Source organism: Podarcis gaigeae (genome assembly GCF_964106915.1).
Source record: "Podarcis gaigeae genome assembly, chromosome: 2".
Classification (NCBI taxonomy): Eukaryota; Metazoa; Chordata; class Lepidosauria; order Squamata; family Lacertidae; genus Podarcis; species Podarcis gaigeae.
In genome coordinates this window covers 4,038,773-4,065,816 of record NC_139679.1, presented here as the reverse complement: position 1 = coordinate 4,065,816, position 27,044 = coordinate 4,038,773, and the positions used below count along the sequence as shown (strand labels likewise).

Here is a 27,044-nt window from a genome sequence, read left to right as displayed (position 1 = left end):
GAATACTAGGGTTTACCTCTGAGTAAACATGAAATGGAATGTGCTATTAAAGTTTGCTTGGATTGTGCCCCTTATGTGTTTTTTTGTCTAGGGTTCATTAAGTTTATTTTAGTGGACTATTTAGTTATATATGATTACTTACTATTTGGGCATAAGATCTGTGGATTTCATATGGATGTTCTATTTTACTTTTTATGTTTATCTTCAGTATTTTTTAAAAAACTTGGCAAATTGCTTTAGCCTGTGGCTAATGCAATAAAGTTGCACTCAATCATTCTGATAACCTCCAAACTCTTATTCACAAACACACAAATGGATATTAGAATCTCTGTTTCACCCGTGCTTTGAGAGGGAGTGTGTAGAATATACTCTTCTAACAACCCAACTCTAATTTCAACAGGGCAGTTAAAGATTATAAGGGGTAGATAATCTGCACCACGTGCTCCTGTGAATGTGACCTTAAGCAAAAAAGTTTACTCAAGCAGAGCTCATGCATGTCCGGGCTAGAAAAATCAATGAACAGGGAAGAAACCATTATGTGCTTTGAAGCCCTCAAAGGAGTGGCTCTCCATCCTACAAATTGCATCCTCAAGGGATCTGGCAATCCTATGAACTGTGTGTATATACCGTATTTACTCAAATCTAATGCTCACCTTTTTTGTTGCGAAAATTAAGGTGTGCATTAGATCGATGGCACATTTACATTCGCCAGCAAATACTTCTTTTGGTTTCAAGGTTCTGAAAATTGAGGTGCACATTAGATTTGATGGCGCATTAGACTCGAGTAAACACGGTACTTCCAACCCTTCCCATTCAAAAAGGCGGGAAAGCTTGCACAAGTTATACTCCCTCCTTGCCTTTATAAGATGCCTGTCTACTTCCAATACAATCCTACCCCTAGTTCAAGGAAAAAGAACCTGTAGCCCAGTGGAGGTTGCTAGGCTACAACTCCCATCACCCTTCATCGTCAGCCATCAGAGGTGGGCTTTGGTACTATGAAGCCTTGAGGACAATATTCGCCCACCCCCACAAATATTTTTTATTCTCACAATAATTCCTTTTGGTACCATTGTTTTTTATGGATGTTCTCAATGGGCCTAACTCTGGGTTGGAACCCATATAAATCTAGGTTTTGCTACTACTATTGCTGCGCCCCCTTGGCTCAGTGCCCTGCGCAGGGGAACCACCCACACTACCCTAACTCCTACACGGGCTGTGCTGGCTGGGGCTCATGGGAGCTTGTGGGGGGCCATTGGTTCTCAACCCCTGTCCTTGTTTGATGATACAGCAATTATATCCCACACAGGTACCGCTTTCCATTATAAATCACCCGTTGAAGCACCTAGATGAAAGTATGCTGATATTCAGCCACTCCTTTTATCCCTAAGCTACACAGTCCTCTTTCTTCCCTTGATCCCCTCTCCGGAATAAATTGTCTGAGCTTCTCACAATTTACAGGGACAGTTTCAATATCTCCATCAATGCTACTGCCCCACACTTATCACCAGGATGAAGCCCAGCTCTAACCAAAGACTTGCCTCAATCACTGACATCACCTTTCCTATCAAAGCTCACCTGGAATGGCAGGGGAAACTTATCTGATATGGTGAATGCGTGGATTTTGCCAGGCTCTCGTGTACAGGGATTGATTCCCAGCCAAGTAGTTTGGAAGGGTGGACAAATGGGGGGGGGGTGTCTGATACCGTATATGATTACAGGTGTGTGGCTTGTGTCTAAGTAAAATGTTTAAGGGCAGAGATGCTTATATAAAAAGGTTACCTCTCCCCTCCACCCCCAAGAAAATAATTCTCCTGCACAACAGCATGGGAAATTATTGCAAACTATTGTGGCGGGAAAATATCAAACCTTATCAAAGGTTCCACTTGGAGCAAGCAGATTGTACAGTGTGCGACTGCCATTTTGGGAGGGTCCTGAGCAAAATAAACATACAGATGGCTGATAGGAGGCAGGCCGAGCACAAATGGGTCTCATAAACGAATTGATTAGATGGATGAAAATCAAAAGAAACATCTGTGCAGTACTCTTGGTTATGGTTCCCCAATAGTTTATGAATCAAGTTTGTTATCATGGAAGAGTTGTTTCCAGATCTGGGAGAACAGTTAGTGTGCCATGAGAAATGAACTCATTAAGTCGTTATAGGCTCTTGTGATCTCAGTACACTAATCCGCTCTGGATGCTGCCTGCTGTGTCTCTGTGTGATTCATTGTTCTTGTCTTGCTTGCTTCCCATCAGCCTCCACTGAGGCTGGATAACTCATTTCTTGGCTCATGCTCTGCATGTGGAAAGCCCCAGGTCTGATCTGCAGCATGTCCACACAGGGCTGAGAAAGGCTGCCGTCAGAAGCACTGGAGAGTCCTTGCCAGTTAGGACAGATAACACTAGGCTAAATGGTCCAACTCTGCATAAGGCAGTTCCCTATGTCTCTTACTTCTTTGACAATCAATCATAGCCGAGTAAGTTTGTCTTCCATGAACACGGTCTTAACAGTGAGTCCGTAAGTGACTGTGGAGCTAACTCTGGATCCACACATCCTTCCACAGTGGGAACATAGGTTTCCGGGTGGGAGTTGATCACAGTGAGGGTTTGTCAAACATGCCTTCCTCCTAGCTCATTTCTCCTCCTTGGCTGGAGCTCAGGCTTCTTCAAAGTCCATGACACCCCTGGCTCGCAGGCCAGTATTCCCCTGTTATTAGTACTTATGTTACATTTATATATATATTTGCCTTGAGAGACTCTTTAAACCTCTTTTGATGTTGACCAGTATTTTGCTTTCCATTCTTGAGTTGCGAATCGAGTAGCTGCTTTGGAAGACAATAATCAGGCACCCAAACCACATGACCAGTTCAACGAAGTTGATGTTGAAGAATCATTGCTTTGACACTTGTGATCTTTGCTTCTTCCAGTACACTGACATTAGTTCACCTGTCTTCCCAAATGATGTGTAAAATTTTTCGGAGACACCATTGATGGAATCTTTCAAGGAGTTGGAGTTGGCGTTTATTACTGTGCCCAGAATAGTGATTCTTATAGCAACTGAGAATCGTTAAAATGTTACTCATAGAGGCTGCAAAATATCCCACTCCCTACAAGGGACAAATAAAGTGTTTCTCCAGTTTTAATTTGGGGGAAGGGGGTGCATACCACAGTTATCATAAATTCTGGAATCATTGTAATAAAAGTCTACTGGCTTTTGTGTACCGGTATGTGTTGTTGTTGTTGATGATGATGATGATGATGATGATTTAAACAGCAGAACCATCCATACCAAGATGCAGGAATTCTGTCATATGGCAGGTTTGGTGCACCTTGGAAGAAAGGGAAGTAATGTGCATTGTTATCTGGATAGTTCTTTTGCATAAGCCGTGTTGAAATGGATGGAAGCTGTACAAGAGCACAGTTGCAGCCCTGGCAGGTAGGGTGCCTCTCCGCCAAGACAGATGCATTCAGCTCAGGGATGCCCTCTGGCTAAAAAGCCATGCAGAGTGTGCAGCCCCTTGCTGATCCTACAATGGCCCCTGGAGGGAAGCGTTGAGGAATTTTCTTAGAGATTCTTACTCCCATTCACAAGAAATAGTAGTGTTAGCCTCTGTGCAAATGTCCCCAAAGGAACAATTTGGGAGGGTTCCCCCCCCAAAAAAAATCTGATACTAATTGACCCAGAATTTAGTTCTCTGGCAACATTTTTACAGTTCTGATGCACTTCTCTGCCGAAAAACACATTCTTAAAAATGCATATTCCAGTGCAGCTATCTGCTCAAAAACTGCATCAGAATAAGTTTTGGGTTTTGTTATTTAAATATTTTGAGAAATGCAGAAATGTATATTTAAACACAAAATTTAAATCATAGCTTGACAGAACAGATTTATGGGTGAACTGCTAAGCAGACTGGTTAACTAACCTTTACTCCTAGGAAGGAAAGCCCCTATACCATATAACCAGTGTGGCACAGTGGATGGTGCATCAAACCAGGGCCTGTGAGACCAAGGTTCCAATCCCCACTCAGCCACCATGCTCACAGGGTGACCTTGAGCTGCTCTCTTTCTCTCAGCCTAACCTACCTCATAGGGTTGTTGTGAGAAGAAAATGGGAAGGGAGGGGAACAAAGCATGCCAACCTGAGCACCTTGGATGAAAAGTTATACATGTTATAATAAATAAAACCAAATAAGCAAGAACAAGAAATCAAAACTCATTCCAGAACCGAATAAATGCACTGGGCGTGGGGGGAGCCCCACGTCCTGCTTTGCACAAGCTTTGCTTTTTACACATGCACATACACAAAACAAGGGGAAATTAATGCTCCCCTTCCCCAGGACTCCACTCAATCTCCCAAAGGTGTATATATTTTCAGCCAATCAATTAGGAAGAGCTCCACAGCACCTGGGGAAGTTATACGAGCCCCCGCAGTTGGCAAGTACACCCGCCAGAGCAAAGATATATGCACCTCATCCCCACCCCCGATATATTGCCCATCATGTTTTTTCAAGTAAAAGGAAAGATTGCTCTGCACTCCGATGATTGCTAAAGCCCAGTCTCTGCAGCGCGGGAGCTGCGTCGGGGGAAGAAAGGATGCAATTTGTCTTTGGGAGTGGCACTTGATCAATTCTATTTCAAAACTCTAATTATATCAACAAAGGGCTCTACACGGCGCTGCTGGCTCGGATTCAAGTTTTTGTTTATTTATTTCCATGCACATCCAAGAAGTTCTCCCCTTTGTCCTTTTTAGACTTGCTGGAAGAAATGAGGTCAGGTTGGAGGCGCATCAGCATAACAGCGCATGCAGGGGGAAAGGCTGCGGGAAGACGGAGGGATGGGGGCGGGTTACTGGGGGCTATAAATACAGATGGGGGTGAAATGTGGGCAGAGCTGGAATAATGGTGGAAGGAGGGAGTTGCAGGCTGAGATATTCAGGGTCTGCAGGGAAGGGAAGGGAAAGGAGAGGCAGGGACCGTAGTGAAATGACAGAGCTGTTTCCCACATGCATGCTGGCTGCCAGACGACAGCTGCAACATCCGGAAATTACTTGCATGTGTGAATACAGATCTAACACCACAGACAGTAGGGAAGGACCATAGCTCAGTAGTAGTGAAGCACCTGCTCTACATGCAGAAGGTCCCTGGCTCAGTCCCTTGTATCTCCAGTCTGCTTCCCCTTAGCGCAGACAGTCCTGAGCTAAATAGACCGATGGATTGAGTAAGAGCCAACTTCCTCACCTAATGCTTTTTAAAAAAATGGAGTCAGTCCACACATTCAGCTGTACAGTGGACACTAAAGGTACAGAGAAATTGAATGGTGCTACATGCAGGTATGAATCAGTCCAGAATTCAGGAAGCAGAGGAACTGAATAACTGGGCATGGGAGACACGTGGACATGGTTCATTTTGAACCCAGTGTCATCCAGGGCTTTGCTTCAGGATCTGTTTGTACCATCATTCATCTTTGGGATATGTGATTCAACAAGGAACAGACTGCATTTGAGCATGTACAGAGTGCCTTTCCCATAGCAATAGATGACCAACCAGCTCTCAGGCTGGAGGGTGTGACTTGCAGCGGCTCTCATTTTTAGTTAAGAAGGGACAGTGGGTTGAAATGGACACTATTGGCAAAAGTGAGCCAGCACTGGGGTCAGATTTAATAAAGAGATTTGAATCATAATGAAAAGACAGATGAGGGAGTCCATGATTTAAATGGCTGAGGAGGAACCATAGTGAAGCATGAGGAGAAGCATGGGGGGTGGACACATTCTAACCTCGACCACATTCTCTCTTCTTTCAACGATTGCATCTGGCATTTCATGTGCACCAGAGAACTGCCATGCATAGAAAACATGATAGTGGTAGAGTGATCGGTCATCCACAATCCTGTATGTATGAACAAAGCATAATGGCTGAATTTGGTTTCTTGGGAATCTCAACTTTCATCTGGGGATGAAGCACACCAAAAAGCCTTGGCCAATAGAAAGGTTTTGTAACCTGGTGCTACAAAAAAAGCAGAGCTGGTACCAGGGGAGCTTCCCTCAGAAAGGATTCCAAAGCTGGAGCCACAACAGAGAAGACCCTGCCACAGAATGCCACCTGCCTCCGTGGAGGGACCATGCAAAGGCTTTATGGTTATTATTCTTATCATTAGCACAGCTGTGGGGTAGAAATTCAAGGCACTGGCAGGTGACCACCAATCCTTTCCAGCTAGACTCAGTTTTCCCAGTTGCCTCCCTACCTCTGTCCCAGGAAACAGGCTTTTCTTCTGAGAGATGCCCTTTTCAATGTGGTCATTAGGGAAGTCACAACTGCAAGTGGAAAAGGCTAAAAACTTGCCTCCCTTTCTCCTGCAATTGTCCCACCCCACATACACTCACACACCTTCCAACATGCAGCTCAGAGATTTATTATTTTTTTTAATTCTTAAATTTGTATACCACCCTTCACCATCCAAAGATCCCAGGGCAGTTCACAGCAGAGAAAGTAGCATACTAGCTAGAGGAAGCGTCACTGAGAGAGGGTGGGTCTTCAGTGCTACTGACTCCCCACACCATTAATTCCTCAGGAGTATCTATATGTCTGGGGGCACTATCGGACAACCTGTTTGCAGAAAGATTGCACGCCACCAGCTATGTAATGAACATTCAGATGTTTGCAGGGAGGTTAGATGATGATGTGTCACACAAACATTATCTTATGCCTTTCAGTGCATTTACCCATTACCGTACTTTCCTTATTGCAAGAAGTCCAGGCTTTTGGGAGAAGAAGGTTTATTGCACAAAACCTTCCAATCAAGGATAAATGCACAACCTGAATTTGCCAGTATGTGTATCCAAAGCTTTATTTTTAGTACAACAATCTTCTTCCTCTCCAGAGAGGAAGAGAGGAGATGGGCATTTGGTTGAGCAGAGTGGCATTAGCAAGAGATTATACAGCCGCACATTCAGTTTGTGGTGCAGGGAAGGAAGTCAGGTGTGCTGAAAGGAGCAGAGAGAGGACCTCGTCCCATGAAACATCTCAAACATACCCAATGGTTAGCCAACATGATGCCCTACAGATGCTGTTGAGTTTGAACTCCTAGACTCCCCAGAAGGCATGGCTCAGGCTCAGGGATGATTGGAGTTGGAGTCCACCAACATCTGGGAGGCCCTCATATTGGTTCCACATGCAATATACATGAAATCACTCCCTGTCAGAGCATCTCTTATCTCCAGAGTTAAACATTTCTTCCCTCTGCTCCTTGGAGGCCTGCTTCTCCAGGACCAAGCAGATCTGAGAACCTCAGGGAGATGCAGGCACATGTCTTCCTGCATGTAGGAGATGCATACCATCCAACATTCCTCAGATGAAAATACATCAGTGCTGCTGCCTCGTCCCCCCTGAAGAGCACAGCCAATCAATCAGTCAATTTCCTTTATTCGACCGATAGTCAGAAATAAAACACAATACAGAATTATGAACTAAAACACCATAGGGGTACATGAATAAGGTAGGGCCACAGCACTAAACCTCTCACAGATAACCCACATCAAGGCATTCAATTGTACGTTTCCGACGCTTGAGTGCCAGGAAAAGGAATTTAGCCACTGACAAAGTTGTTTTCCTAGAAGACTTATTTAGCAGATATGCTGTCTGCTTTCCTCTTTGTCGGGGACTAAGCTGCGGTAAGTATGGGGTTATAAGATACTGTCTTAAATTGTTGTAGAAGGGACAGCTCAGTAAAATGTGCTCTGTGGATTCTACCTCACACCGCACAGTGGCATAATCTCTGGTCATATAGGACTCCTCCATATCTTCCCTTCAGAACCGCCGAGTCAAGAACATTCAGCCTAGCCGCGGTAAATAGTCTGCGGTATTCCACGTAGTGGATATCCGCCAGGTAGCGAGCTGGAGCAGCCCGATACATCTGCTCCCCCAGAAACAGCCCAGGTTTCACACGGGCTATGTCCTCCTGTCTTGCAATATCCCTTAATCTTTGGGCGATCACCGCCTTTGCGTGGCTATACGTCATGGACTCTATATAAAGGGAGGACAACCCGCACTTCTGCACTTCCTCCACTATCTCCCCTTCCCATGGAGATTTAAAGTTATCCCTCAGAATCAAGGGGGCCAAACCCACCGGTCTGAAGCAAAGCTTAAGCCAAAGCCATAACTTCCCTTTCAGGGCCACATACCTAAAGGCTTGGCAACCGGTTTCCAATCTCATGATCGCACCTGCCACGGAGGGGGGGATCCTGAGTATGGCACCGAGGAATTGGGTTTGGATAGATTCCAATTTTTCAAAGTCCCTACGTGAGCCCAAGGCAATGCCCACCAGTAGAAGAGGGAGGACTTTCATTTTAAAGAGTCACAAGGCAACTTTGACAGTTTGTGCCTGTTTCTTAGAGTACAGGGTTCTAATCACCAAGGCTGCTTTCGATGCGTTCGAGGCTATGTATTCTCTGTGCGCCAAGAAGGACCTATTTGATCTAACAACCTGACCCAGGTATTTGAAGCAGCTGACCTGCTCTAAAGGAATACCATTAATTGACCATAAATTAGGTTTCGGTCGAGCGGCAAAGACCATTATTTTGGTCTTGGCATAATTTAGTTGGAGCTCATGTTGGGTCACATATTCATGAAGAGCTCGAAGCATCCTCCTTAATCCGATGGGGGACGTAGGTAATAGGGCGGCATCGTCCGCATACAGCAAGACATTCAAGGCTCGTCCTGCCAGTTTTGGTGGATGGAAATCAGTATTTGCCATATGCACCACTAGCGAATTAATATAGAAATTAAACAGGGCAGGGGCAAGCAAACAGCCCTGTCTTACCCCCCTAGTGGTGGCAGCCGGATTGGAGACTAGCCCCTTGCTATCTAGCCTAATCCTCAGGAAGGTATTTGTATGCAAATTAATAATCAGCTTGAGAAGGTGGCGGTCGATAGATGTCGCTGCCAATTTTGCCCATAGCTGGTTCCTGGGAATTAGATCAAAAGCCTGCTTAAAGTCTATAAAGGTGACGTGGAGGGCTTTTAGGCCATTGTCAGCATACTTGGTGGCCAAGTGATTTAGGATCAAGATTTGGTCTGTTGTTGATCTTCCAGGGCGGAAACCCGCCTGTTCCTCTGCGATGATGTTGTTACTTTCCATCCAGGTCGTTAATTTGTTAAGTAGAAATCTTGAATAGATCTTCCCGATAACATTTAGCAGGCTAATTGGTCTAAAATTGGCCGGGTCTGTGCGTGGCCCTTTCTTGTGGATTAACACAATCAGTGCAGAGTTCCAGCTTGGAGGAAATTGTGCTGTTTTGTTTATATAAGTAAAAAGAGCTGCTAAGGGTGGGCACCACCAATCCTTATTGGCTTTAATAACATCTATGGAGATAAGATCGTCTCCGGGTGCCTTGCCCGCCTCAAATTGGCCTATAAGTGTTTCCACTTCAGAGCAGGTAACAGGATCCCACTCAGGCAAGGGGGCCAATTCTATCCTTTCTCCGCTGGCAGCGTGAGCTGCAAATAAATCGGAGAAGAAGCTTTCCCAGGTGTCAGCTGAAATTTGGGGTTCTATCCTTGACCACGGTCTACCCAGGTATTGAGAAATTTGGTGCCAAAAGGAGGAGGGATTTCTATTTTCTGCAGCTTTTAGAAGGTTGTTCCAATCATTTCTTTCTGCCGCAAGCTTCTTTTCCTTTAATAGTGCTTTATACCTTCTCTTGAGGTTCATAAGGTGACTGCTAGGTGCGGGGTCATTTGATGCCCTATATGCCAAGAATTCATTATATAGGTTGTTCTTGAAGTGTCTACATTCCTCGTCAAACCACTTTTTAAGAGAGAAATGGTTACTATTCATTACCGAGGCCTTAGTCAACGAAGGTTTTAGCAGATCTACTAATTTGTCATACATTGGCAGTGGCTCAACTGCCTGGACAAGGGAGCACAGCGGGAGCACCTGGTGCCCCTGCCCCTCCCCTCCCTGTGAGTCCCACTGCACCACCAGGCCTCCTGCCCCCACCCTGCCCCGCTCCCTTTCCCCACTTGCAGAATTAGGGACTCTGCATGACATAGTGAGAAGCCATGATGGCTTGAGGGGTTTTTTTGACAGTCCTGACATTTTCAGGGCTGTTGGAGACTATGGCGATGGCAAAGCAGAGGGTGGGACTGATATTTCACCCAACATGACTCTTCCCACCCCCAGTCCTTCTTCGGCATCTCTTCACCACCGGGGGAGAGAAGATAAGTAGCAGCTTTGGGAGGGCAGTTTTCATAAGGGGAAATCCTCTCCATGGCTGTTCCAATCCCATTTGCAGCCCACCACAGAAGCATCTCCATAATCTTTTTTTAAAAAATGGGGGAGGGAGATATTACATGTAACTGCTGTGTAAGCCTTCAATGAGATGGTAAACCTGTATCTGGGATGTACCACTTCAGGCTATAAATGGGGTCCACATGATTAAATGCTCCGCCATACAACCCTCCCTGCCCTCTCCAAATAGAAAAATAGATATCTGAGAGGCAGGATCTAGCCTAGCCTTCTCCTGGACATGCTACATTTCTATGTATATAGAATATATATAACCCAGGCAGTCTGAATTAGTACAGCCCGCAGAAAGGTTTACCACCCCAGCTAGACTTTATCAAGCCCTTCCCAGCCTCAAGTAAACCAACCTCTCCCTCCCAACTCTATCATGAGAACTACAGAGAAATCAGAGGGAGGTTTTTGGGGGAGGGGTGTTTTTGGGGACACAAGGAGAAACGGAAAAGAAGGGTCCAAGTCTAGGGTTTTTGACAGGGAAACAAAGTCGTCACTCAAAATTTAGGCATGAACCAAATATGACCTTGCCTGGCACAGTGTCCTTGGCTAGCACATGTCCACTAGTGATGTGCATCTAACAGATGATCTGTGATGTGCCCCCCACGATGGGAACAGGCACAGCACATGCTCCTGCTCTGTTATCTGTGCCTTCTACCTGCCCCCCCCCCCATCTCTCTCATCTCATTCTAAATACCCATTAGGAGATATTATCCAACCGCTACATGGAATATTAAAAAAACTAATTAAAGCTCCGTTTCAAGCCAAACCAGGCCTCTGTTCCTTGCTCATATAATAGTTTAACAGCCCTCCTTTCAGGCACACATTCTGTCAATCTACAAATCTTTTGTTAAGAGTAAATGGATACAAATAGCTGTTTTCCATATGCACAGCAACATCTGTTACTGCCAGGAAAATTTGCATGGCTAAATGTAATTTGCGTATTATGTCATTTATCAAAAAAGAAGGGATGGGGAGGGGAGAAGAAAGGGGATCAAATGCTGGTGAGACAAACAGAAGGAGAAGAGGATGATGACCTAAGAAGGAAGTAACTTTCCTTACCTCTGCTGCCTTCTATTCATCTGGATGGATGGATGACAATAGTGACCTTGGGCCACAGATGCAAAGACCAAAAAAGCAACAGGGGAAAGATTTGGGGTGGATTCACACATGCATATTCAGCACAATCTGACTGCAGCAGTCAAGCAGTGGCTTGCAGGTGAGAATCACTCCGCCTAGATCAAGCACCCAGGCAGAAGTCTCTTATCTTCCAACTAGCAACACACCACACAGCCAATACTTTTTTTGTGGAAGTTGTTCACATATTCATTCGGCTTTTATCCAGAAGATGAAAACAGATCACCATTTTCTAAATAGTAATTCAAGATGATGTCCCTGTAACTACTAGTGGGTGTTCACATTCCCACCTGAGACCACTGTGAACTTGGGTTTTGGAGGGGCAAGTGTTTCACAGCTCCCCCCCCAGCTGTTCCCATCAGCAGGGCTGCAATTAATTTCTTTTTGTGTACACATCAGGGGGTGTTGATGGAGAAAGGATGTCTTTACCCTATGCAGAGGTGCTCATACCTTGTATAGAGAAGAATTAGAAGAATTAGGAATGGCTTAAGGACTTCAATCATTGTAAAGCTGGTTGGAGAAACAATGCAAAAACAGCAGGATCTTATTGTTATAATACATATACAGGATACATATGCATTTTTGGAAAATGTGTTGTGAACACGGATTAAAAGCCCAGCACTGGAAACAGGATTGTGAACTCAGCCTTAGTGATGAGGTGACTTTTGCATGACACGAATCAAGGACCGATTCTAACTGACCCACAGGGGCTTAGGAACAGCTTTCTCCTGCTGTGGTCCCATACGGCTATGGTATATGTGACAATGCCCAAGAATATGGGTTGGGCTCATTACATGACTCATTACCATCTGACCATCCTTTCGGAGGGGTGGCAATTGGCTGGGAAAAAGCCAGGTGATCAGCCTAGTCCAAACATACAGGGAGCCATTTGCCCGATAATAAATGTTGGAAATGCAAAGAAAATGAAGGTACATTCTTTCACCTCTGGTGGACGTGCCCAAGGATTAAGGCTTTCTGGGAAATGATTTATAATGAAATGAAAAAGGTATTTAAATATACCTTCCTGAAGAAACCAGAGGCCTTTCTCCTGGGCATGGTCGGCCAATTGGTGCCAAAGAAGGATAGAACTTTCTTTATGTATGCTACAACAGCAGCAAGAATACTCATTGCAAAGTACTGGAAGACACAGGATCTACCCACTCTGAAAGAATGGCAGATGAAGGTGATAGACTATATAGGATTGGCAGAAATGACTGGCAGAATCCGAGACCAGGGAGAAGAGTCGGCGGAAGAAGATTGGAAGAAATTTAAAGACTATTTACAGAAATATTGCAAAATTAATGAATGTTAGAATGATGTCGGATAGAAATTAAGTGGTTTCCAGCTGTAATGTTTTAAGAGAATATGGGGAAAAAAAGGTTTAGAAGTAGGTTAAAATTTATTGATAAGGATTTGCTGAACTAACAATCTGAATTGGAATACAAAAAAGGGAGGTACGAGGAGGTCTGGGAAATAAGTTAATGGAAAATAACTAATGGAAACTTTGTGTGTTTTTAATTATTTTTATATTTTTGTTATTTTTTATTTTTTATTTTTATTTTATTAATATTGAAAAGTTTAATAAATATCTTTTTTAAAAAACATACAGGGAACCAGTGGCGGAGCTTCATGCTCTGGCACAGGGGGGCGGAGAGCAGACGGGGCGGGGCAGGCGCACATCCTGGGGGCGTGGCGCTCCCCCCCCCCACTCCTCTTCTTCTGCCAGTGCAGGGAACTTCCTTGTGGCACAGGGAAGTAACTCTGATGCAGCTGTGGGTGCAAGAGAAGAGGATTTGGGTTGAGGAGGGAAGACTCTGTGGCCCTGTGGGTGTTGCTGGATTATGGCTCCCATCCTCCCTTCCTGGCCATTGACAATTATGGCTGGGGCTAATGGGAATCCAACCACATCTCATTGGACCTCAAAAGTGGTACATGTGCAATGGTAGAACCAGCCCTGAATACACAATTACATATGGCTGATATGAGAACCTGGAAATGCACATAACTGAATTTTCTCCACCTTTTTATCAGTACATTCCATTATTTTGTTTGATACTAATCATCATCATCATCAGTAGCAGCAAAATGGCAGCATTATGGTTAGTGTGTGCAAATGCTCACAGAATGACGGCTCATATAGTACAAGAACCAGGTTTGCTGCAGTGGGGCTGTGCTACCCATTGTGTCCTTTGATTTTTGTCAACAGGGGTAAAAAGGCAACCATTCATTTATGCAGTAAGAATGTAACAGGGTGCCCTCAGGAACACAGGGAAGTCTCGGGGCTAAACCTGCTGTGTCTGCATCCAGCATCTCATTGTTTGGGGAAAGAAGGTCGCTTTGCCCCCTATTTAACTACACCCTCTTGGTAAGATCCCATCTACTTTGCCCTGTATAAAATTCACTGAACATTAAGCCTACTCTTCTCTGCAGAGTCCTGGTCCAGTTTTCTGGTCACTTTGAAGTATGGCAATCATTGGGCGAATAGGGCGGAACAGAATGTTGGTGTTGGGAAATGGCTTTTATAGATATGTCATCAAATATTAAGTCTGTGGAGTTTCTTCAAAGCACTTTCTCTTTCTCTCTCCTACCCTCCCATCCCCCTTCATGGATCACTGCCTTGCTGTGGCGAAGGGGCTTGAATAACTCAGAGAAGCTATGAGGTATGCTGTGCAGGGCCACCCAAGATGGACAGGTCATAGTGGAGAGTTTTGACCAAACGTGATCCACCTGGAGCAGGAACCGGCAAGCCACTCCAGTATCCCTGCCAAGAAAACTCCATGGACAAAGACAACAGGCATATAGTGCCTGGCGTGCTCTGGTTCATGGGGTCACGAAGAGTCAGACATGACTAAACGACTAAACAACAACAACAACAACCCTCCCATCTCTATCTTGCCCTCACTTCCGTGTGTCCTCTGCCCTTCTCCTCAAGCCTCATTCTCTCTGCTCATTCTATAGGTTCCACTTTTCTGTCCATTGCTTGTTCTGTAGCCTTCTTTCAGCTTCTCTGACTCTAAGCTCCATGCCCCTTTATTCTGCTATATCCTAGATTTCTTTCCTGTCCTCTTATCCCTTGTGCAATTTAAAACAACAACAGCAACTCAGCCAAACTGACAGCTTTCCCTTTCCTCACAGAAGCTGAATTGCAAGCTATTCCCTGAGCATCCTGTGCCATCACACTAGCTCAGTCAATCAGTGTCAGAGGCTTCACCACCACAAGCTCAATACAATATAGTAAGATCATGGCACTTTCACTACACATTAGAAAGTGCTTCGTGATTTAGCTTTCCAACACATCCACAAGCTAAGTTAGGCTGAGTGGCAATGCGTTGCTCAAGGACATCTGGCACGCTTCGTGAATGAAAAGGGGATGTGATGTGAGGCATCTTTCATGTCTAAATTGAACAGTCTGGCCACTTCACCTGTCAGGCTGTGATCATTTCTGACTTTGTCCTTTGCTCCCATCCCAAGCTAACAACAGAATCCAGGAGTTCAGAGATGGCCCGTGATATTTTGGGGGCTGCCTTATCTAAACAGAGTTCCATGTGGTCATAAAAATAAACAGAAGAACTGACAACTGGATGCCCCAAAATCTTCTTCCTGAGGTGGGTCACCTAGCTCTGCCTAAAGTCAAAGCCAGCCCCATAGGAGTTGTTGCTCACCATGTTTTCTGACAGCTTGAAGCAGAAGCCAGCAAATCATGATCCTGCCCCAAGACTAGCATCAGGCCCAGCCCTACAAGCCACCCTTTTAATTTCCCACAATGCTCCTGTCTTGGCATCACTCCGGGGCATTGTGGGAAATTTAAAGGGTGGCTAGACCCAGTTGTCTAGCACTGCTTGGGAGTAGTGCCACCACAGCCTGCTAAGTCCACCAGGGCCCACTGATACCGGGCCCCACTGACACTTTGCCCTCAAACCTAGAGCTGACTCAACCTGCCCCACCCTACTCTGGCCAAAATATTTCATTACATATCCAGATCTGGGAGCAGAAAATATGGATCTCTATGTTCTAACAATCAGATTTCCACTCTGACTGAGCCAACTAGGGAGAAATTAACAGGTATCACACTGTCCATTTCTTTGCTCCCCCTAAAACCCAACATAAAACACACTACCACTCTAGCAATATGTTTTCATAGGCGCCGACTCCATGGGGCCTGAGGGGGCCCGAGCCCCCTCAAAAATTCGTTTGGGGGGGCTCCGCCCCCCCAATAATTTAAGAAAATTATTACCGTATTTTTCCGGCATTCTGCCTCAGGGTCTTACTGCCCACCCTGCTCTGTTTCCTTGCTGTGTTTGCTCAAACGGAACAAAGAGCAGGGAAAGCCCCTCCCCTCCAGGCAGAGGGAAAGCAGAGTGTGTCTCTGTGCTCCGTGCAGGAGGGAGAGAGAGAGAGAGAGAGAGAGAGAGAGAGAGCTGGCTGACTTGGGTGGGTAGGTGAGGGAAAACTTTGGCCTTCCTTTCCTCCCTCCTCCTGTTATACCCCTCTCCTGCATTCTTAGCCAGCTGCTTCTCTGCACACCCCTCTCCTGCTCCGTGTCCCTTCTGTGTTTTTCCTTCCCTCCCCACTTAAAATGTGGTTAAAAAGCATGGATCCACATGGATCCTCAGGATCTTTGCATTGGGTCAGCCCAAATTCACCATCAGAGCACATAGCATGTCCATGGCTACAGCCTGCCCCCCAAAAATCACGCACCCACTGTTGCCTGGGGCTGCAATGGTGCAAAAACGTGGTTACAAAACATGGATCCACATGGATCCTCAGGATCTTTGCATTGGGTCAGCCCAAATTCACCATCAGAGCACATAGCATGTCCATGGCTACAGCCTGCCCCCCAAAAATCACGCACCCACTGTTGCCTGGGGCTGCAATGGTGCAAAAACGTGGTTACAAAACATGGATCCACATGGATCCTCAGGATCTTTGCATTGGGTCAGCCCAAATTCACCATCAGAGCACATAGCATGTCCATGGCTACAGCCTGCCCCCCCAAAATCACGCACCCACTGTTGCCTGGGGCTGCAATGGTGCAAAAACGTGGTTACAAAACATGGATCCACATGGATCCTCAGGATTTTTGCATTGGGTCACCCCAAATTCACCATCAGATCCCATGTCTGTGGCCACAGCATGAAGCACAAAAATGATACATCCACAGTTTCATTCAGAATGTTTTTTTCCCTTGTTTTCCTCCTCTAAAAACGATGTGCGTGTTATGGTCAGGTGCGTGTTATAGAGCGAAAAATACGGTAGTTATATTATGCTTTGTAAAATCACAAAATTATGTTGGTATTTTTTATTTTCCTTGTTTGATGATAGTTACCTTTTAAAATACATTCAGTAATGAGTTAAAACAAATAATTATTACGGTAGTAAAAGAGGCGGCGCGAGTAGTTTTGCTCGGTGCGTGCGACTGGCCCAGCCCCTCTTTCCTTTTCCTCTCTTCTGCTCTCCCGCCGGGCGCCTGAGGGAGAGTTACTTACCGGTTCTGAGGAGCCGCTGTTGTTTCGGCAGGGGAAAAACCGCCGCCCGCGAACCGCCGAGCTCCCTCTCTCTTTCCAGCCTCTCTCTCTCTCTCTCTCTCTCTCTCTCTCTCTCTCTCTCGCTATGGCCAAGGAGGAGGAGAAGCCCTTCAGCCAGTCTATGGCCGAGTGGCGGAGGTTCATCTACAACCCCAACAGCGGCGAGTTTCTGGGGCGAACGGCCAAGAGCTGGGGTGAGGAGGGCGAGCGAGCGCGCGCACGCGGGGAAGGGAGGGGAGGGGGCGGCCGGCACGAGGGGCGGTGGGAGGCGAGGCGCGGCGGGCACTTGCCTTGCCCACCACGCATCTCTCTCCTTCTCGGTCTCTCTCCCTCCCTCAGCTGGTGAGGGGGCCACGAGGCGGGCGGCAGCAGCAGCAACGGGCCGGGAGCGGATCTTATAAAACTTCCCGGGGCAGGACCCCAGTATGGGCCCCCCCAATATTTTTTATAAGTCGGCGCCCCTGTATGTTTTTGACTGCAATGCCCATCATCCCTGACCATTGGACTTGCTGGCTAGAGCTGATGGGTGTTGGGAGTCCAGCATCATCTGAAGGGCACCAGCTGGAAGAAGGCTACACTAGTTTTTACAAGAACAGGAAATAAGGCTGAGCACCCTGCTTTCCCATCTCATCTCATTACATTTTATAGCCCACATCCCATCCCTTGCCAAAGGTTGGAATGCAAACTGCCCTAGTTGCCCCCTGCCTGCTCTAACTACTGGATTCTGCAGTCTCTACTAGCAACAGCAAGCCTGCTGCTAATGAAGGAAAGTTTTGTTTCCATTCAAGAAGCCAGGTGGAAAGCGAGGGGAAACACTGTGTGTGTGTGTGTGTGTGTGTGTGTGTGTAAGTAAAAGCAATGCAGGTTGATGGCCCCATCAGTTATAAATGTCACCCTCGCCTGGTGTGAAGTGTAGGGACCCAGCAGCAAACATACCTGCGTTTTGTTTGTATGAAAAATAAATTGATTGCAGGCTGGCATATGGTGGAGAGACGTGCATTTTGTCGGCCTTGGCAAATATTCCCGGCTCAGCCCTGCAAGGGGTACGGAGAAGACGCAGTCACAAAAATTGTACATTTCTTGAAGGCTGTGCATAGCACAGACAAGGCAGCAAGCCAAGCTACATGCAAGCTGTGTGATCAGTGTAACATGTAGCTCGGCTCTATGGTGGAGAGATGTATGTCCATCTCCCAGGAAAGGGCTTTGTCTTTCTATATCTTTTTTCCCCTTCAGGAGAGGGAAGCAAACAAGGAAATTAATTTCAAGACAATGACATTTTGAGAACCATGTAGGCAGCTTGGATAGATTTTGACAGGCTGTGGTCCCCAACACACACAGTGATAGCATCTTCCAGATGCACAGAAACAGCTCTGTGCCTCTTTAGGATCAATTCACATGTTAAGTCTTTTAGGCCCAGGATGAACCTTGTGGGTGATTCATGTGAGCTCCAAGCCTCCAGCCTCTTTCTAGGCTTGCAGCTGGAGGCATCCTTGTGCACGGAGAACCCAGAGCCTAGTGAGAGAGAGGAAGGCCATTTTTAGTAAAAGGTGAAAGATTTATACGATCTGAGGTGAAACCAGAATATTGACAGAGGAAGGCCACTTGAGGTTCCCAAAGGTTGCTTGGCCCAGTATCTCAGGAGTACTCAGCAAAGGTACATGGCAAGCTATTCTCCCCCAAACCTCGGGCCATTTGGCAATCTTGGTGCTAACAGCCAGCAAAGTGGAACACTGGCAGGGGCCCAAAGAAGCTGGGGGCTCCCAAGTATATTGCAAAAAAGGGTGAGGGTTTTTTGTTTAACTTCTCTCACAGTGGGTCCCTACTCTGCACACACTTTCCCCAGCCTCTTCCCCCCCCCCTTTGCCATATAGTTGTGTCTAACATTACTTCCCCTCCCCACCCTGATTTAATGAAGGGAGGAGGAAGAAAAAAAAACGAGAATGAGAAAAAGGTGAATGGAAGGGGAGAAACACCACCAGCTCACACCAAGGAGCAATAACTTTTGTCTCCTCTTACTTTGCAAAAAGTCTACCCAGGTTTCACTAGTCTAAGCAAGTTTCCCTAGAAGTAGCATATAATTGGAAGGCACCACAAGGGTAATCTAGTCCAACCCCCTGCAAGGAGGACTTTTTGGCCCACAACCCTGAGATTGAGAGTCTCATGTTCTTCCTTCTAAGCTACCTGCCCCACAGGACGGGGACTTGCCTCCAGCTCCCGCGAAGAGCATCTTGCCTCTTGCGCCTCTCAACTGCTTCTTGGCCCGCAGAAAAGCAGCAGGTGACCCCACTTCCTCCCCTCACCAAGTTCCACGCCACGGGAGTTTCTCCTTGGGGAACTGATCAGCCCAATGAATCATAGGACTGTCTACCACTGCAATGCAGGAGTCTTTTGCCCAACAGGGGACTCGAACCCAGGACCTGATATTAAGGGTCTCGTGCAGACACTCTGGCCTCACAAGTAGACCCCCGCCTCCACCAGCTGAAGAAAAGAAACTTTCCTCTCCCTCCCGCTCTTGTTTTGCCTGAGGTCCCCCCACTTCCCTCCCGTGGTCCCGGCGCCTCCCTCGCCCGCCCGCCCTCCCCGCGGGTCCCGGAGGCGGGCGCAGACGCTGCTGGGACGCGCTGGGCTGCTGTGGAGCCACCGGAGCCGAGGAGATGGGAGGCGAGGAAGCCAGCGCAACTGCCCGGCCCGGCCCCGGAGCGAAGGGCGCCCCTCTGCGGGGCAGATTCTCCCGGCAGCTCAAGAGACATCCAGGAGTGAGTCACCTCTTTCCCGCTTGACCCCTTAGCCTAAGATTAGTGACCCCCAACCCCACTCCCCCGCCCACTTGCACAGTAGCCCCAAACCCTCAGCACCCACAACCCTACACCTTTATCTCCTTCTCTCGCCGCCCCCGGCACAGAAAGTACTGCTGAGCATCGCCGCCTTCCCCTCCGCTGCAGGCAGAAAGTCGCCAGGTGCAGCTTCCCCCTAATAAAGAGATCCAGCTTTCCTCTTATCACTTTGTCTCTACGGTTGGGGGAGAGAGAAGCTGCACCATCCCGCTTGCTTGCTTGCTTCTTTGCCTTCCCCACCCCCGGGAGGCACAGGAACCTGCTTTTGTTTGTTTTTAAATGAAAATGAAACGTGGGAACCAGCCACCTCCATTTCCCCTGTCCCAGGGAGCGAGGTGTTCCAGGTTTCTTTCTTCCACGCTCCCCTTCTCTGTCAGGCTCCCACTCCTACCTTCCTATGGGGAATGGCAGCAGCGCAGCAGGAGAGCACTGACTGCGCGCAAGGTCCCGGGTTCGATCCCCAACATCTCCAGGCAGGGCAGGGAAGACGCCTGGCCCGAAACCCTGCAGAATCCCTGCAACACTTGCCTTTTGCCCTGGACTTCCTAGGCAAAGATCTGCACTTTCCCACCCGTGTCGGAGCACTTTCCTTTTTCTTTTTGCCCCGCAGCTTTCCCCTGGAAAACCCGCTCTTTACCGCTGAATCGGAGCCAAAGGCAATTCGGGTTTTCCACAATGGTAAAGAGCAGGTTCTCATGGGGAAAGCATCAGAACAAAAACCAACCAACCAACGAAGCCTTGGACCTGGACCTAGAAAGCCCTGAGCTATAACTAGAAACACAAAGCAAAGGTAACTGTGGAGGAGCCCTCAGTGTTAACAGTGATGTGCTGGATGGACACAAGGGTCTGACTTGGTAGATGGCAGCTTCCCGGGTCCCTCTACCCCCAGCCACGTTTGAGCCTTATCCTATAACCTCTAAGCCTATAAAGACACTATAAAGACTCTAACCCCAACTCTTTGCATTCAAGAGGAGCATCTCATCCCTAGCTGCTTCCTTCTAAGCTCACTCAGGAGAAAATATACCTGCTTCCTCTGCTAGCCAGATTCCTACCAAGCCCTAGTGATGCAGTTAGGTAGTTGTAGACCATAGGCGCTGGCTCCTAGGGGCTGAAGCACTTGCAGACCCACCATGGTGGGGTTTTTTTTGAGGGGGCCTTTTTTTCTTCAGATTTTTGTTGTTGTTGTTCAATCATCCTGAGAAGCTGGTGCCTCTGCTATATAGTCATAGTGGGGCTGAATTCCCAACAGCCCCAGCCAGAATAGCCAGCGGTCAGGGATGATGAGAACCGTAGCCTCAAAATATCTGAAGGCAGGGCTGGTGCAGGAGGACCACAAAATGGCACCCCCACTTCCCCACCTGGGAATAAGGGTTGAGTGAAGATCTACACCAGGAACAAGGGGGAAATGAAGATCTACATCAGGATCTGCTGCCAGTGGTGTAGGAGGGAGGGTGCGGTGGGTGCAGGCTGCCTCGGGTGTCATCACTGAGGGGGATGACAAAGTGGCAGAAATATGTGTTTTTGAATAAATAACTCCCGCACCCACCGCACGGCCCTTCCTATGCTGCTGCAGGAGCCCTCTCCCCTCGAGTGATTTCCAGAAACCAGAAGCATTGATGGCTCCAACTTTTCAGGCAGAGCACAGCCTTTATGGCTAGTAGCCTTCAACAGCCCTCCCCTCCATGAATCTGCCTAATCCAAAGGCATAGCTAGGTGAGGTGGGGGGGCACTGGGCGCCACACCGTGGGGCCTGCAGCAGGCCTGAGCCACACCTCTCTCCTGAGGGGGAGGCAGCAGGTGGACTGCCTGCAAGCTCCGTGCTGCTTTTTCAAGCAGTGCAGGGCTTGCGTCTGCCCACCGCCTCAACCGCCCTGCAATTGAGGGGGTGGCTGTGGAGAGGCTCCACGCAGCATGCCCTGCCTTGGCTCACCCCGTCCCCATGGGCAGCTTGCCCCGCCACCATGGGTCACTCGCTCCGCCCCCAGCTGCAGGGCGTGCACACTGCCCCAGACACCCGAGTGGCTAGCTATGGCGCTGTCTGCTGCCCTGTCTGGATCACCTTGCCTCATGGGTGGGCCGGCCCTGTCAGAAGGGCCCCTAGATTCCATATCCCTATTTTAAACTCTGGACTTTATGCCACCGCCTACCATTAGGGTTGCCATATTTCAAAAGTAAAATCCAGGACCCCCCCCCCCCCGAAAGTTGTTGAGCTTGAAAACCTCATTTTTTTCAGTTGACTTACCTAAGATCCAGGACTAATCCCCCCCCCCAGGTAAATCCAGACATATGGCAGCCCTACCCACCATATAACAACCCCCTGGTTCTTTTGAGGGTGGGGGCATGACTGTTTAAAGTGACATAATTGTGTTTGACTGTATAGGGCAGGTGGATAGTTTCATGGGATTCAAAGGCCTCTTTCTTTCTCTCTTTCTCCCAAAAATATTTATTTATTTACTTGCTAGCCCAAGCTTTTGAGCGTTTCTCTCCCTCCACCCATAGAGACAAGCTTATGCATATTTAATTCTTGGTAGTTTGTTCCCTAACCCTAGATGTCCGTGGACGGCTGGCGCGCAATTGGCAAGAGGGGAGATTTGATGTGTTGTTATTTACCTTGTTATATCGGATGTCTCTAAGGGGTTTTTCAACACTCTAAGAATAAATCAACACACAGCAGGTTCCAATTCGCCGCCGCCCCCCCATCAAATTCGAAAGCCAGCTTAAGGTGGTTCCCCGCCCCCATCTTTCCCCTCATATGTTGTGATCTAACTGTTCCCCCCACTTCAGAAATTTCAGTGACAGAATGGAAAACCTACAACCCACCCCCAACCCACCCACCCCCTTTATCCCGTCTCCCAAAGCCATTGTCTCGCTTTCCATCAAAAATTCATGACAGGGATTTTGTTTACAAATATGAATAAACCCTGATAAATTATATATGCCCATGAGGCCTTGATATAAATACAATTTCCCCTCTCACAGGCTAAAAATGGGGGAGGGGGGAGATGGACTTGCCTGAGCTGGCTACACACACACAGAGAGAGAGAGAGAGAGAGAGGAGGGGAGAATAAAGGAGCACAGCTTTCCCATTCCATACAGGGAAGGATACATAAACACTTAAAACCAGATTTTCTCTTAAAGGTTACTGGTTTTCGCTTGCTATAGATCTGCACTTGGTCTCATCCAAGGAATTTTATTCAAGCATTGGCAAATGGACAATCTAACCAACCTCTTAGAAACAATCTAACTCTCGGAACAACCCCACCCCACTCCTCTCTCAGCAAGCAGCATCCTGGAGGGTCCGTTTATCTCTCAGAATCCACCAGTTCCCACAACAGTGCTAACAGCAGGTTGCAGTTAACATCTGCTGAGAAGTGCTAAAAGAAAATAAAAGATGGGGGGAGATAGAAGAAAAAAGAAATGCTGTCACTATAACACCCACCCACCCAAACCGCCAGTATTTGGGGTACCTCCAAACTGTCACTATTTTGCAGGAGAGCTTCAGGTCCATACTGGGAAATTTAGGCTTGTGCAATTGAAGCAGATTAAGGGGCTCTTTCACCCTGGTGCAACAAATCTAATAATAATAATAGACTTTTTGCAGGTAGGGAAATGACAACAAAATGCATTGAAAAGTGTGAGATGAATGAATGATTAATAGGAAGATGTGTATGAACAATAGGGTTATAACTTTTTTTTACAACCTCATGTTCCTGTAGCTTAGTTAGATGAATTTTTGCCTAAAAACAAAGGAATGAACTGTAATTTCCAAATCTTTTGAAAAAAGGTCACCCCAAAATCAATGAATTGATTTTTGTATATATGACTGTATAATGTATTATGTAATTATACATCATAATGATAATTATGTTTTAAAATACAGGAAAAATAGAGCTTGCAATTTTTCTAATACTTGTACAATGTTTTGTACATTGTACATCACTTCTTATTGCTTAGAATGTCGAGGTTGCAGTTTGTCTCTGTTTCTGCTGCAAGCACCATAAAGTTTCCACATCACTTTGATTGTGTCTTCTGCGCACTGATTACTTCTTGGTATCTGGAGCTCCTGCTTCCAGTGATTCTCCATACCCATAATGCGTTTTTTGTAAGGTTTCAATATTTTTGACAGGTTCTTGAAGTCATTTTCATTGAGTAGTAACATTAGATATATGGTGATTCCAACTTTTCATTTCAGGGTGACTTTTTACACAACTGAGAAGAATTACTCCCTTTCTTAGTGTTTTTAAGCAAAAGATCATTCCTTTATTATACAGGAATTTATTTATTTATTAAGTCAAAAAGTTATAACCAGGGGCAGAGGAAGGGGGTGCAGTGGGTGCGGACCGCCCCAGGTGTCACCACTGAGGGGTGTGACAAAATGCACTCACTGCGGGGCCTGTAGCGCAGCCGAGCCAAGCATCTCTCCTAGTGACGCAGTGGCTTGATCGCCCACAGGCTCTGCGCTGCCCCAAATGGTCCGCCCGCTGCCTACCCCTCTGCTGCTGGTTATAACCCTAATAAACACCCTGCGAGGGAATCAGGATGAATGCAGGGCAAATGCTCGTTGTTGTCAAAGCTCCCTGCAAACAAATCAGAACTAATGCTCAATACAGACTGAACATACAGTCATATCCTACTCAGAGAAGACCCACTGAAAATGAAAAAAAACACCTTAAGTTATCTTATCTATTCATTTCAATGGTCTGCTCTGTGTGGAACAAGCACTGGGTGCTAACGCATAGTCTAATCTCTTTGCATGTTTTTAAAAGCTTTGTGCCAGTAAATCAGGATGGCTGCTGAACAAACAAGTTGTCCAGAGGAGCCTTTGCAAGAATTTTTCTTCCGAAATTGTCCCCTCAGTATTTACACACACACACACACACACACACACACCCTGAAGTCACCTTGTTGCAACTCAGATACAGTGGTAAAGGTAAAGGTAAAGGTACCCCTGCCCGTACAGGCCAGTCTTGATAGACTCTAGGGTTGTGCGCCCATCTCACTTAAGAGGCCGGGGGCCACCGCTGTCCGGAGACACTTCCAGGTCACGTGGCCAGCGTGATGAAGCTGCTCTGGCGAGCCGGCACCAGCGCAGCACACGGCACGCCGTTTACCTTCCTGCTAGAAAGTGGTACCTATTTATCTACTTGCACTTAATTGTGCTTTCAAACTGCTAGGTGGGCAGGAGCTGGGACCGAATGACGGGAGTGCACCCCGCCACGGGGATTCGAACCGCCGACCATGCAATTGGCAAGTCCTAGGCGCTGAGGTTTTACCTAGATACAGTGGTACCTCAGGTTAATAACTTAATTCGTTCTGGAGATCCGTTCTTAACCTGAAACTGTTCTTAACCTGAAGCACCACTTTAGCTAATGGGGCCTCCCGCTGCTGCTGCCGCCGCGCCGCCGCCGCCGCTGCACAATTTCTGTTCTCATCCTGAAGCAAAGTTCTTAACCTGAGGTACTATTTCTGGGTTAGCGGAGTCTGTAACCTGAAGCGTATGTAACCCGAGGTACCACTGTATTCACCAAGATTTCCTATTTGGGTAAGCAATTATGGGGAAGTGGGGAAGCAAGCACACTCTAGTGCACATGTGCACCCACTATCAACGTTTTAAAAAGGGCATTCCCAAATTCGTCCCACAGAGGCAAAAAGGAGAGAAAAGGAGACAATGATTTACCAGAGACAGATGCTAGAAAACCGGGACTGTCCCTGGGAAATAGCAGAGGTTGGAGAGGGTGCAAAGGGTTAACTGTGAGCGCCAAGCTCTGCCTGCCTCTGATAGGTTGAAAGAAGTAGGGGGATTGGTGCAGCCCTGACACACCATCCATTATCCACCATCAGCTGTTCTTTGCACCATCCATGTGGATCAGCATTTTCACCTTGCAACAGCTTCTCCTGCTGCTGTGTGGCTGCACTTCCCAGGGAGCCCAACTGCCTCAGCCTATGATTAATGCCAACTCCACATCTACCGCTAACTGAGCAGAAAGGAAGGAAGGAAGGAAGGAAGGAAGGAAGGAAGGAAGGAAGGAAGGAAGGAAAAGGCTTGCAACCCCAGAACTCTGCTGGTGGTACAGAAACAGAGCAGAAACATGCCGTTGTCACAAAGCAAGGCTAATGAGAGACAGAAGTTGTGTTGCTGGTGGTGATGGGATTTTGTGAAGTTCTCTCTCTCAGAGTAGCAGAGACTTGGCCCTATAGTTGTCTTGCGCATGTAGAAGAAGAAAAATCGGGACCAGGAGCATGGGCATAGCCAGGATTGATGATGGGGGCAGGCTTAATGTTAGGGGGACAGAACCTCAGTTATTTTCATTGATTTACAGTGGTTACATACGCTTCAGGTTACAGACTCTGCTAACCCAGAAATAGTACCTCAGGTTACAAACTTTGCTTCAGGATGAGAACAGAAATTGCATGGTGGCAGCGCGGCAGCAGCAGCAGGAGGCCCTATTAGCTAAAGTGGTGCTTCAGGTTAAGAACAGTTTCAGGTTAAGAACGGACCTCCGGAATGAATTAAGTACTTAACTGAGGTACCACTGTACTCGATCTGTGGGGGCAGGTCCCCCCCCACCCGGTACGCCCAAAGCCAGGAGAAAAGTTCCACATCCAGTAATTCCTACATGGCAGCCACACTCCTGCACTCTCTTTCCATGACTGGCATCCTTTGCTCTTCTTTCACCATTTTGCTGTCTCCTACTCCTAGGGCAAGGGAAGAGAACAAGGCCAGACAATGTGGGGGCTGTTGGGAGTTGAAGTCCAGTAATAAATGGAGGGCACCACCATGTCTCTAGACTAGAGTTCTCAGCAAAATAAGAACACAGGAAGTTGCCTTATGACTTATGACACAAATCCTCCACCCTCAGCACTGTCTGCAATGACATATATATATATACTTTTTCTGACTGATACCAGGGTGGAATCTACACGCATATAAATAATGCTGTGAAAATGCTTTTTCAAAAAACGTTTTGAAAAATATATTGAATTTGCCATAGCTCATTGTCTCCATCTAGTGTCATATATTGCACTTTGCAACACATTTAAAACGTTTTATTTGCAGCTGTATAGTCAAGTCCCAGGACACACTCCCAGGTGAGTAGTGTGCGGTGTTCTTGCCCCTTCAAAGCACTTTTTGGGGGCGTGATCTCCTGTGGTGCCCCAAAACACACATTTTTGACTGTTGCCCAAGGTCACAGTTCTCCCCAATGCTTGGGGTGGGGCAGGAGCGCAGCATGAGAGCAAGCAAGATTACAGCACCCAAAAT

The 27,044-nt window shown here is 47.1% G+C and overlaps 1 protein-coding gene across 1 annotated transcript in view; it reads left to right on the top strand.

Annotated features, from left to right (window-relative positions):
- Positions 1 to 19,480: 19,480 nt before the first annotated feature.
- The window catches only part of NDUFA4L2 (NDUFA4 mitochondrial complex associated like 2), a 34,008-nt gene continuing 26,444 nt past the window's right edge, over positions 19,481 to 27,044 (top strand). Inside the window, exon 1 of the mRNA XM_083729297.1 lies at positions 19,481 to 19,705. Coding sequence (XP_083585423.1) covers positions 19,604 to 19,705 — 102 coding nt within the window. The 5' untranslated portion in view covers positions 19,481 to 19,603. The remainder of the gene's footprint in view (positions 19,706 to 27,044) is intronic.